Raw genomic sequence first — 13585 nt, 5'->3', positions numbered from 1 at the left:
CCATGTTGCAAGGATCTGTACACAATTCCTGGAAGCTGAAAACATCCCAGTTCTTGCATGGCCAGCATACTCACCGGACATGTCACCCATTGAGCATGTTTGGGATGCTCTGGATCGGCGTATACAAAAGCCTGTTCCAGTTCCTGCCAATATCCAGCAACTTCGCACACCCATTGAAGAGGAGTGGACCAACATTCCACAGGCCACAATCAACAACCTGATCAACTCTATGCGAAGGAGATGTGTTGCACTGCGTGAGGCAAATGGTGGTCACACCAGATACTGACTGGTTTTCGGACCCCCCCAATACAGTAAAACTGCACATTTTAGAGTGGCCTTTTATTGTGGCCAACCTAAGGCACACCTGTGCAATAATCATGCTGTCTAATCAGCATCTTGATATGCCACACCTGTGAGGTGGATGCGTTATCTCGGGAAATGAGAAGTGCTCACTAACACAGATTTAGACAGATTTGTGAACAATATTTGAGAGAAATAGGCCTTGTGTGTACATAGAAAAAGGTTTTGAGTTCAGCTCACGACAAATGGGGGAAAAAAACTAAAGTGTTGCGTTAGTAGCGAGCTCTCACTCAGAGGGGGAAGAGACTGCAGCGTGGGTTTCCGAACCCCGAGAGAGAGCGCTAGATCTAGTGAGTGCAGGCGGAGAGAGGTCAAGCCTGTCTCCAACCCGTCCGCTAGATCCAAGTGCGATCTCAATCGCCGCCGTGCCTCAGCAGCAGCGGGACTAGAACCGCAACGATCACAAACACGGACACACTCCTTGGAGTGTGCCTGGCGGGAGAGGAGCATTTGCAGCAGGAAGAAGCACAATCAGCCCCCTCAAGAGTTGACTGTGCGAGCTCCGCTCCTCAGCAAACAACACACAAACCAAGTGTATCCCCACCCGTAATGTAACGCGGGAAGGGAGGAACACACAGTCTAACATGCTGCTTGCTCTCGCCCTTAAGCTTTGTCTTTTGAGAAGCATAGACATAATATGCTTGTGCAACTGGGACAGACAACAATAAATAAGACTGACACACACAGAGCGCTTGCTGAATGACAGAAAGCTGCCGGTGTATCCACCGCACGTGCTTTTAAGCTTCCTGGTCGCTATGTCACTCAGCCCATGACATCTCGCCCATCCATTGGACTGATTACAAACGTGATTCAGAGCGTGGTCATGCTGAAGGCATTCCCATAGTGTTTCGACGCAGCTCGAGTTCCTGAAGGGGAACTAGTAGTTATTCACAAGCAAAATTGTATATTGTGATTGTTTTTCTTTTTAAAGTATTGAGCAAAATACACAATATGCATGTGTATCCATTCTAGATAACCATTGCCCTAAATTGCATGTAAAAATACAACAAGCTATGCTTGGTCAAGTCGCTCTTTTCCTGTCTAAGTAGGTTTTTCTTGTCAGGAATAAGCTATAATGTGATTCTGACCATATCATGTTATCCCATAATTCAAAGCTCTGGCTGTGAGAGACTAACCTCTGCTAGGCATTTTGACCTAGAAGTCAAAAAACTGGCCCAGACCTGTGGTATTGAATTTAGGCAGCACAGGACTTTTATTATGCAACCAGCGTGATCTTTGCCCTTAATGAGCATTTCATTACTTCCAAATGATATTTAATTGGTCTTTTCCAGACTCTAGGGTAAGGGTCACGACCTGTAGTGAGTTTACTACTTCTAGTGAATAATAAAGTAAGGACGTACGTTCCGACCCATTTTTGTGCTCCTTTGTTGTACTGTCCCTGTTTTAGTGTTTTGTTTGTGGAGCTCTCTGACCTTCATGTTGTCTGTGTGAAGAGCTTCACTTCGACATTCATGGTAGACAACCCCTCAGAAACACCCGCAAATGCACATCTGCAGGCGAACTGCCACTTTTGCGATCCATGCGTCATTGTTTTTCCTCTTCTCCCCATCTCTGTCCTGAAAGATGTGTCTCATTTCCTGAGGTCACCTTTAGAGCATGACAAAAACTTCCTCGCAGATTGCGTGCCATCTATAAATGTAAATAGTGGAGTTCTATTATTTATCCATTTTCTATTCCGTCCCGTTCCTCCCTCCTTTTCTGCATTTGGCTTCTCCTCGTCGTCTGTTGGGAAACCCCTCCACTGCTTTCATCTCTTTCTCTCTCTCTCAGTCTATTTTTCCCGAACACAATTCTCCTCAACACCTGCAGATATCCACCATGCTCCCTTAATGTGGCAATTCTCCAAAGTCATTTTCAATTATGCTTCAATGAGCTCTGTTATTAGAGCAGAGACGCTGCTGCCGACAGTCTGCCTGAGGCCTGAATTGTGTGACCGTGTGTGTGATTGTCTCTGCCGTGTGTCTGAGAGGAAATTGAAAAGTGTATACTTGTGCCAGATTGAAAGCGTCTTTGTGTGTGCAAGGATATACGTTTGTCTTTGTCGCACTTTCGCAAGGAAATTGCTGGAGGCGGCGTCCCGCTAGCCGACTTGATTTTGGTCGAGGGTGTCACACTTACCGACTGTTTTTGGGTGACAGATCAAACGACCACCTATGACATTTCTCTTCGATCCACTGTCACAGATTGCCAAAATAAGTGTAAGAGTACAGCGCAAACAATTATAATAGACTGAATTAGGACTCAATTCGTAGAGTGACTTCAGCATGTGTATTTCTTCCTTTGGGACTTGCACATACAGTATGTGTGCGGCTTCAGTGAGGAAGTTTTACGTATGTTTAACACTGACATTTCCATGAACAAAGCCAAATAAAAATATTAGCACACAATACTAAACTAATGCAATTAAAAAGCACAAAATGTATCATTAAATATTCTATAATGTATACATAACTGATAACAAGAGGAATATGAAATGTAGTTATTTAAGTAAAACAATCAAATGTGAATTTGGAAATGTGGTAACTGTTACCCAGCATATACATCTTTTTTTTTTTTGTATTGTTAACTTTTATAATCATTTATTTTTGTAATTTGCAGGTATTTTCTTCTTAGCAATGAACTTACATTTTTGTTAAATTTAATACAATATTTTTACTGTATTTGATACAGTGTCTTTTGATTATTATATTATAGTATTTATAAAAAATTTGAATTAGCTTTTCAGTTTTCATTTTCATTTTAGTTTAGGTGTATGTATGTATTTATTTATCAGTTTTTTAATATTTCTATTTAGCTTCTATTTATATTATCATATTAACTTATATATTATAATTTATAGTTAAAAATAAATAATAACAATTTGAAGTTAAAAATAATATTTATTCATTTATTTATTTTAATTTACATTTTAGGTTTAGGTGTTAGTAATTTTATTATTTGCCTATGTCATTTCAATTATTTTTGTTTTAAATATTTATATTTAGCTTAAATTTATGTTTATTAATATTTTGTTTCATATTTTCAGTCTTCATTTTACTTTTAGTTTAAGCTTTAGTCATTTTATTATTTGCTTGTATCATTACTTTTTTATATTTCTATTTGTAGTTTTATTTTTTTGTTTTTGTTTTATACACAGACACAGCCACAGCTTTAATTCAATTAATTATTTTCAATAATTTTAGTTTTAAAACTATTAGCACTATTAAAGCATACTAATGAACTCTTTTTACATTATTATTATTAATATTATTATAGTTTTTTTTCATTAAAATTAGTAATATTTTATAGTGTTGATGTAGGTAAGTATTATTTTGAATGCTCTAGAATTAAACACAATGACAGCAAGTACAAAAGCTCTCCTCTTACAAAAATGAGCTGATGAAATCCAGATTATGAACATTTTATTTACTGCCTTTTCCTCGGACACCGTGATGGCAAACATATCCGTCATGTCTCCGCCCTCCTGTTTCACTCTATCTCCTCTCCTCTCCTCTCATCGTCTCGTCTGTGCTGTGTGGCTTAGCAGAGTGGATTTTCATAGTCATCATAAAACTTTCAGTCATGCATCTGTGTGTGAAGTCAGGTCTGGTTGAGCTCTGATGGAACTGCAGTGATACAACAACAGGATTTAAAATTAACAAAGGCGGTGTGTTACTCCAGTGCATGTATTCCATCCTGACAGTGCGGTGCTAACAGTCATTACCAAAGTTTTCCAAACAACGTACAGATTAGGAGTGTGATTTTTGTCTTTATAACACAACACGTTCTAGCTGTCAGATGGTATCAAGTGTCACTTAAAGTTTCAGCAAACCTTCCCGTCTCGTCTCCCATCACTGTTATTCTCCTTTAATATTCATCTGCCCCCAGTGACATCCTCAAGAAACAACAGCCTATATTTTTAACCAGTCTTTCTGAACAAACTTGGGTGGTGCTTACTATAATTGGTTGTCCGTTTACATTTTTAGGGAGTTGCTAAAATGTTCTGGGTGGTTTATTAGGTAGTTTCTTGGCATAAGGCAATAGAGCTCACCCCCAAGTCTCTGTGAAATCTTTGTCCCCGTGGCTCTAGTCCTTACTTTTAATGAAAGTCTAAGGGCTTTTTCTGTCTTTTATTATCTGCTAGGTACAAATAGTCTCAGCAAGCTGCACAGTTTGAGGTATCACTCACAAATATAGTGCTGAAATTATAAAGAGGAAATGAATACTTTTATTCAGCAAGGGCACATTAAATAGAACAAAACTGATATTAAATAGAGTAAAATAATATAGTAAGTATTTCATGTAAATGCTGCTCTTTTAAACTATTCATCAAAGAATCCTGTGGTTAAAAATAATCCACAAAAATAAAAAGCAGCATGATTGTTTTCAACATTGACAAGACTAATGAGAGTAATACAAGAGTAATGGCTACTGAAAATTCAGCATTGCATAAATAAATAAATACCATTTTAAATATTAAATTAGGAAAAAAGTTTTTTTTTTTTTAATATAAATAATATTTCACAATTTTTACTGTATTTTTTATCAAACAAATGCAGCCTTGGTAAACAGAAGAGGAGTCTTTCAAAATATTAAAAAATCTTACCAACTCCAAACTTCGGAAAAGGAATGCATATTTAAGCAACATCACATGCAGGTAATCACATTAAAAATGTCTGTTTTGTCAGTTACTGACATTTTAATCAGATATCTCCAGCTGCATGTAACACACAGTCAATAGTATTTTGTTTCTGAATAAATCATAGTGTTTGAACAAATTGGTTGAATGAATGCTTCAACGACTCACTCAAACACAGTTACTTGTTTCATTCTTGAATGAATTTGTGTTTTTGAACAAATCGATTACTTGATTCAATGGCTCAATGACTCATTCATAAAGACTGTCACTTGCTGCCATCGACATAATCTGCAGATAGAGTTCCTATACATAACAGTTTGTTTATTTCACGCACGCAGTAAGTGTAAAACACACACCAGGCTCACTAGTGGTTGTTAGGTTGACGGTAACAGGTTTGTGTTCAAATCCTCCCTGTCTTCCTGTCTTGTTTCTCTGCACCGCACAGGCAGTCTGTCAGGGCAGACACTTGATTTATGTCAGTGTCTGTAGCCTGGAGTCAGACTAACCTCCACCTCACACACAAACTTCCTCCACCAGTGACTTCAACCAGCACAAATGGCATAATATATCACAAGAAGATCTTAAAGCTGGCAGTGATGCGTCGTCCCTGCGTTTCAGCTCACTTTCCGCCTTTGTACCCACACATCCAAACAATAGCCTGCTGAATGTGTATTGCTGTCCTCCAAGCTCACTTCAGCCCAAGGGCCGCTAAAAAGAGAGTGTTTCAGATCTCTCTTCAGTCTCATCTTACTGGCAAAAGTTCAGGTAAGAAAAAGTGTTTCCATTCAAAATCCTTTTTTTTAGTTGCCCTGGGGAATATGAGGTCAAGCGATTCATCCAATAGGTATCTTTCCCTTTCTTCCTTTCATTTTTTCACTGCTCTCTACACCTTTGTGATTTTTGTTTCTTTCTCCTGTGTTTAGAGCAAACACGGACACTATCTGCTGGTCAGCGGCCAGTTGACATCAGTGAAGCAGACCTTTGTGCTCTCAGGAACAGATTAGGAATCATTTCCGTTTTTCTAGATGCAATCACACAGGTCTAAACAACATCTGTGGGGGTTCGTCTTGATGAGCAGTGGTGGTCCGTGAGGGAATTTTCTGGAGAAGCATATGTGTAAATTTATATTGATCCAGCACACACACCCTATCACCATACATCGTGTCTGCGCTGGAAATGACGATGCTGCACTTCCAGATCTTTCACTATTTCACTAATTGGACTGTAGACCTGGCAACAGTGAGTAGAAGAAGGGAAAAAACCCATATATATTATAATTTATGATAACATGAAAATATAATTTCTCCCTAATCTGAGGAAGAGACTATAATTCAAACTATATAATTCTAAACACAGTTATCATATGATCACTATGAACATTACTAATGCTTCTTCATTAATGCAAATTAATTAATTTTGAAATTCTTCCATAATTTGGACTATTTTTTGCTTTCTCTGCTCTTGTTCAGATGACACACTGAAAGCTAACTGGTTTGAAACCTCATCACTGATAGCAATTAGTTATTTATAGGAAAAGAGTCAAATCTAATTTCTTCTCCCGTTTGCCTTTTTAGACACCAGAAATAAATGATGCTACACCATTTGCATATGCATTCTGGTCAATTTACACATCAGAGGTACGTCAGGCTCCTCTGGATTTTGTGAGGTGATTTCACACACCTAGAGGTTTTTGCATATGAAAGAAAAACATATCAAACAAAATGATTTTTTTATGTGTTGCATGCAATCAGAGTTATACATGTTACTAAGGAACTGATTAAAACAACAGTTAACGTTATCACTTCAGTTATTCGGTTTATTTTGACTGCATTTTTGATGAGGTGGTGGCTTGTTTTTGAAGTTCTCTGCTGCGTTCATTGTTCTCGCCATCCCTGGAGCCTGGTGCACATGTCTCCACATTGTTCTACTTTACTGCCTCACCATCTGGCTTCTCCTCACAGACAATCCCTGACGTGATACCTGGCCACCAGTCCTCTCATTTTCAGGATCTTTCCATGTCTTTGCCCCCCTCTCCTGCGGTTTTCCTCCATTCACTGAAGTTTGTGTCCAGTTGAGTTTCATGTTGGCGTGCAGCTCTGGATTCGGGGGACTAAACCCATTTTCACAGAAACAAAGATGGCATGTGGTCAAACGCTGGGAATCACATCTTGGCATTGCGTATCTCAACATTGTAGAACACAAACAGATTTTTCTGTTAACATGCCATATTTCCCAGATGTGCTTTAGATAGTTTCCAATCTTCAACATGAAAATGGAAGTCGAGGTACAGCAATGCCATATGAGACGCAAAATGTGCCTTTTTTCCAGCCATTGCCTGTGCTTCACTAAAATGTGCCCGTCTCTGTGGCTTTTGGTGTGAAACATTCGCAGACGTGCCACCGAAGAACAAAGTCTCTTTTTATTTTCCGACCTTAAATTCACTCTGGGATTTGATGCTGCATTCATTTCTCTCCTGGAAAAGTCTGTGCTGTGTTTTTTTTGGGTATGTTAATGTTGCCCCAGCTTCAGGCATGTGCTTTTATTGGTCTTTTAAGTCTCCGACTTGTGTTTTTCTCCTAACCTACTGTTCGGTTATTCTTAATGGTTTTCTAAAGTCCCAGATGCAATTCTCCAAACTCGCGAGCAGGTGTATAAACATAATTTTACCAGTCATCTCGACGGAGCTCTTCTGGTGGGAATTAAATAATTGAATAACATGACAAGCCACATCTTTTTTAACTGTGTGCAAGGAAAATATTATAAGGACAGATGCTAAACTATAATTGCGGACCGTTTTCTCTGGCAGGATTGAGTTGATCCCTGTTGATTTCAGCTGGATTCTCTTGTCACTAGGGTATAAAGAACGACGTTCAAATGCAGGAAAGCGTCACACCACTTATAGCAGGTTACTCTTAACGGCTCACACTTTCATAATTCAACTCCTGTGTCGTCTGACATCATAAAAGTAATGATACCACTAACATGAACATTATGAACATTATTCTTTCAGAATGTCATGATATTACTATAAAAATATGAACCACCTCAGTCTTCTTAAATTAGAGGCTTATGATAAGACAAGATATGATGAGCTCATTTCCTGCTGTGGAACCATAACGAAAGTGATACTGTGCTTCATTTTCTTTATCTTTATCTTTTCATTTATTATTATTATTATTTTTTAAATGAAACCACTTAGCAAAGCCTTGAATCATCTTTTGCGTTAACATAAAATAAAAGCATCCCTCTATCTATCTATCTATCTATCTATCTATCTATCTATCTATCTATCTATCTATCTATCTATCTATCTATCTATCTATCTATCTATCTATCTATCTATCTATCTCTCTATCTCTCTATCTATCATCTTTTTTGGGGTGGAGTGCCATGAAGATGTGTGCATCCTAATAATAATAATCAAGTTGATGGATTCAAAGCAAAATGCTGCATTCATAAAATAAACCTACCATCAGTGCAAAAACAGTAAAACGTGCACTACAATATGGATAGTTTTGGCTCTGAATACAGATTCATGCATAACCTGCATAGTAAGAAACTGATATTTGATACATTTCTGCCATTGTACAGCATATACACTTTCAGCCCTGGTTGGAGTTTACTGTATATATTTCCTTTGTTTACTTCTCACTTCACCTTTCCCTTTCGTTAATACCTAGATGAAGTGACGGTCTCTTTACTGTGAATAATCCTTGTGCCTTTTTTTTGTGCTGCCACTCCAGAATACAAAACAGTATATAGGGAAGATTGCATTGTAATTTCACTGAAATCCATTACTGCCCTATTGGCGTGGGGACCCGCTCCTGGGAAGAGGCAAAAAGGAATTGAGCGATGGAAAATGGGAATCCTCCATGGTGTCTCAAATTAGATTGCCTCTGTTTGGAAGCGGTGTGTGGGATGTGCCTCTGTCTGTGTTTCTGAGACGGTCACTTTGGTGTGGAGTCAGTGATGGTGTTGAAAACACTATTGTATGTGCACTATTGCTGCGAACAGCAAGCTAACGTTATGGAGAAGTATTAGAGCGTCGGGGAGGATTGTGTTGGCTAACAGCTCATTTCTCCTACTAAATTATTCAGACTTGAAAAGCCGGGCCTATTCACTTGCTTTTGCTTTGGTAATATTTTACATGCAAGTCATCGGGAGAGCATGAATTATTTACTTTGTGTAGGCCTCTAAAGAAATTTGAATGTTTGTCTTGTGGGGCTGTCATGTGTGATATTTTTCAACTTTAACTTGTTCACAAGTAGTTTAACAAAAGCATCCGTAATGGTACGTGACGTTTTAGAGGCCAGATTCTCTGAGTCATCTGTTTTCTGGCAAAGAATGAGGGACGAAGCTTCAAAGTGGACACAAAAGCACCATAAAAGCATATAAGTATATTTGTTGAATATTTCAAGTCCTTTAAAGCCATACAGTAGCTTTGTGTGACGAACAGGATGCAATTGAAGTCATTTATTGAAATAAATCATGAGGCAATGAGTCTATTTTGCAAATGAATTAATCAGACTGGTTTTGAAATTATTAAATGAAAAGATCCAATTCAAAATAATGATTCATTCATGAATCAGAGGTTGCTACTCGCTACTGTTAATAACTTTTGCAAACAGCAGCTTTTAGTCATGAATTTAGGTCTCAGTGTCTCACATGATATGCAAATGCTATTTATGTGTCTATATAAAATTTCCATATATGACTTATATTTCATATGAATTAAAAACATATATCTAACTGATTACAAATTGAAACAAGTTATGGAAATAAGAAACAATGTATTACCATGTATGTGTATGTATGATTAACACATTTTGGAAATAAATGATATGTACATCAATACATGCTCATTCATATACTTAAATATAAAATAAATTGATTACAAAAACATATACTGACATACAGATTTCTTGAATATTTGTTGTTTTAATAATTGTGTAAATAAAATATTTAAATAATGCATATTGTACATGGTTGCTAAAAATCAAAATATAGATATTATTAACATATGTACATATACAAATTTTACTATGATGATTTTATTTATGTTATAAACTTATATCTTCACTTACCAAGAGAATGTGCATATGTGAAAATTATACATCGCCTTATAGGTAACATATATGCCAATATCACTCTTGATATAGGACATATATTACATTTCCATATGGCATGTAGTTTTTGTGATACAAAAGTTGTCAGTTATTTTGAAAGAATCAGGCCAGTATATTATTCAAAAATTCACCTTTTGTGTTCCTCGGATGAAAGAAAGTCATACGTGTGGTTTGGAGCGATGTGCGGTTGAGAAAATGATGACAGAATTGATATTTTTGGGTGAACGTTTCCTATAAGGCTTAAATAGCAAGTATACGTGTGCATGTAGTGTTAAAGAACGTTATGTTCCCACAAAGAGGCTGAATAGGAGAGAGAAATTGGTGGGCGTGACATGGGCCACAGGCAAATTTTACTCAGCTGAAATAGGCAAAGCTCAGGAGAAGAAGAGAGGTGGAAGCAAAAATAGAGATGGCAGGAATGGCAAGACACAGTTGGTGAGATAAAACAAGGGGTTGGAGGGGAGAGCGAGATCAAGAAAAGCTCTCATCTCAGGTAAGGGAAGTGGATTTTTGGACAGTTGACAGAAGAACACCAAAAGGTTTTTTTTTTCTTCTTTAATCTTTTCATAATCATTATGTTACTTTATTATATTACTGACATTTTTTTTATTTGCTTATCCAATATACAATTATACACAATATTATGTATGTATGTATGAATGTATATACATGGTTGTTGTTGGGTGTTTTTTATTTATTTCTTTTTATTTTTTATTTTGCTGCTACACTGTATGACATGTAAAGTTCAACAAACTAATTGTCAATATTGTCAATATTGTCAATATTCAAAATACCGGTAAAACACCTGCAATGCACAGGCATTTTTTTTGTTTTTCAAATGAATACAGTACATTTTGCCCTATTTTATTGATTTTTTTTTTACAGTGTATTTTCTCAGTACTAGCACCTGTTGTTTTGAATGCAACAAAGAGTATAAACACCTCTGCCATCATCGTGCATTAGCAACTCATGCTAGACAGCATTCCTAGTACTAAAATACTTTCATACTACTTACGTCAGAAATGTAGGTAGTTTACTCAGTGGTCTCTTATCTTTGTTAGGAACATGTCCCTGCCGTCCATACTCAAGTCTGCATTGCAAGACTGTAAATATCATTAGCCTTTCTAAACAAATCAGTGTATTCTCTGGATCAGTTGTCACTGTTATGCCCAGGGGTTGCAGGATGATGTTAGTTTTGCTGTCTGTAGAACAAGGCAGAATTGCTCAGCATATGCTCAGCAGATTGTGTTTGTCTTACCGAGCTTTTCTGCTCATTGCTGAGGATCGGGGAAATATAAATAGCCAGGAAAAAGAACAACAACAAAAAACTGTGAAACACTCTTATGAATTTAATTTGCTGAAATCTGTTCAATCGTTTGAGTTTGGCTGAGGTCTGCAAATTCCAATCTAGATTCATTTTGCTGGAGAATGTACTCATTTTGGCCAGGTCATGACTGGAGCATTCATATCCACACACAAGCAAACACAAACAACAAAAATAAATGCATTCTGAATACCATATTGAGAATTGTGCTTCTATTTGCAGATCAACGGATTATGGCAGCACTTATGAGAGACTGAATGATAAAGTGGGAGTCAAGACCGTTTTGAGTTACATCTATGTCTGCCCCACCAACAAGAGAAAGGTAAGACGCCTACAGCCTCTTATTCTCTGTTTTCTTCCCTTTGAGAGACTCCATGTTTCCCTACTTCAAATAAAGCCAGTTATTTTGAAATATTTCTTTATTTTTCTGCTTTCCAGCAGCCTATAAAAAGATACTAAAAGGCACTAAAGGAGTGACTAACCTGATCAACCTGGAGCAATTCTGCTTAGACAGACCTTAACAGTGTGGAAAGCTGATGCATACTACATTATTAAATTATATTATATTATATTATATTATATTATATTATATTATATTATATTATAATATAATGTAGTTATTTGTTAAATATTTTAACATTTTATGATCAGATGTCATCCAAAATAATTATGTCCAGTTATGTTAAAATATTCAGATCGTAATGCAACTTATTCAAAGTTTATTTTTCTTTTTTGTTGTTGTTCTCATTAAGGAAAAATTCTGAATAAAACATCTGAAACATTTCTTTCATAATGTTAATTTGGTAATTACATAATGCTCACCGAGACTGCATTTATTTGATCAAAATTCTGTAAATTGTATATTTAGCAGAGCTGTATTTTTAGCAGCCATTAGTAGAATAGAAAGCTTGAAAAAAAAGAAAACATTCTAATATGCTGATTTAGTGATCCAGAAACATGTCTTATTATTATCCATGTTGAAAACAGGTGCTTAATATTTATGAATTAAAGCTGCTTAATATTTTTGAGGAAACCATTATACTTTTTTCAGGATTATTTGAATAGAAAGCTTAATAGAACAACATTTATTTGCTGTGGGAAATCATTCTAATATGCTGATGTGATACTCAAGAATTTGCTTATTATTTAAGCTGAAATTGGTGCTGCTTAATTAAGTATGGATTCTTTATTTGAAATCTTTTGTAGCATCATGCCTTTACTGTCATTTTTGATCGATACGATACATCCACGCTGAATAAAATTTACAGTCAATCCATCAATATCCCAAAATAAACCACAGCATCATACTAGTCCTTGAAGCATCTCTTAAACTTTCATCCCCATCTGCCCTCAGACTGTTTGTGGGTTCCATTAGTACAATTTCCCATCAGAACAGATGGATGGTCTCCTTTGAAAAGCTCTAGATGTTTGTTTACCTCTGCGTTTGTGAACTGTAAGTGCACAATGGACGTGCACAGCGCACAACGTGCATCATCTGAAGGTATTGTTGTTGTTTAGCGGCTCTGTGCACAAACTGGATTAACGCGTCAGCTTATTTCCCTGACTATGTGGTCCCACACAGTCCCATTCCAGAGAAAAGGATTGACTCTGACAGATCCCATGGCTATTTTAAAATAGGGCTAAGTTTAGGCCTAACCTTTAGCACAACACTTTTCCATTTGCGAGATAGGCATGACATTTCCGCAGCTCTGCCTGAGCTCTTAAATGGGAACTTGCCAAGAATCCAAAGTGCTTTGCGCGTGGCTCTTTTAGCACTCTCGATGGAGACGAGATTACATGCTGATGCGAAGATCGCCGACAAATGAGCCTGTTTATATTTCCACCACTCTATTTGTTCTAAAACGCAGTTGATCGGGCATGACATGATTAATTTGAGACTGTGTGTCCTTTTCCTGCTGTTTACACTGACGCCAATCTCATTCAGCGGCGGGAGGCTACGTGTGGGCCGTTAACTGTGCGCTGCATGTAGATTAGCTTGCGGGATGCTAGCCTTCTGGGTGCCGGCAGATAACAGGGATCCCTCAACCCTATTGATTGTGCTTCGCAACTCTCCTCACTCCTTTATTCAGCGGAGAAACATTTGTTCACAGTTGACATGTTCTGGTGGATTGAAAA

The 13585-nt window shown here is 37.1% G+C and overlaps 1 protein-coding gene across 1 annotated transcript in view; it reads left to right on the top strand.

Moving 5' to 3' along the window:
• The window catches only part of LOC107568133 (VPS10 domain-containing receptor SorCS3-like), a gene marked incomplete at its 3' end in the record, with an annotated part of 190162 nt that extends 178391 nt beyond the window's left edge, over nucleotides 1-11771 (top strand). The window contains exon 4 of the mRNA XM_016253989.1: nucleotides 11672-11771. Within this exon, the coding sequence (XP_016109475.1) occupies nucleotides 11672-11771 (100 nt within the window). The remainder of the gene's footprint in view (nucleotides 1-11671) is intronic.
• Between the last annotated feature and the right edge of the window lie 1814 nt (nucleotides 11772-13585).

This window comes from Sinocyclocheilus grahami, unplaced genomic scaffold, assembly GCF_001515645.1.
Source record: "Sinocyclocheilus grahami isolate Dianchi unplaced genomic scaffold, SAMN03320097.WGS_v1.1 scaffold1219.1, whole genome shotgun sequence".
In the NCBI taxonomy this organism is placed as follows: domain Eukaryota; kingdom Metazoa; phylum Chordata; class Actinopteri; order Cypriniformes; family Cyprinidae; genus Sinocyclocheilus; species Sinocyclocheilus grahami.
The sequence above is the reverse complement of the archived record's forward strand: the minus strand, read 5'-3'. Positions and strand labels throughout refer to the sequence as shown.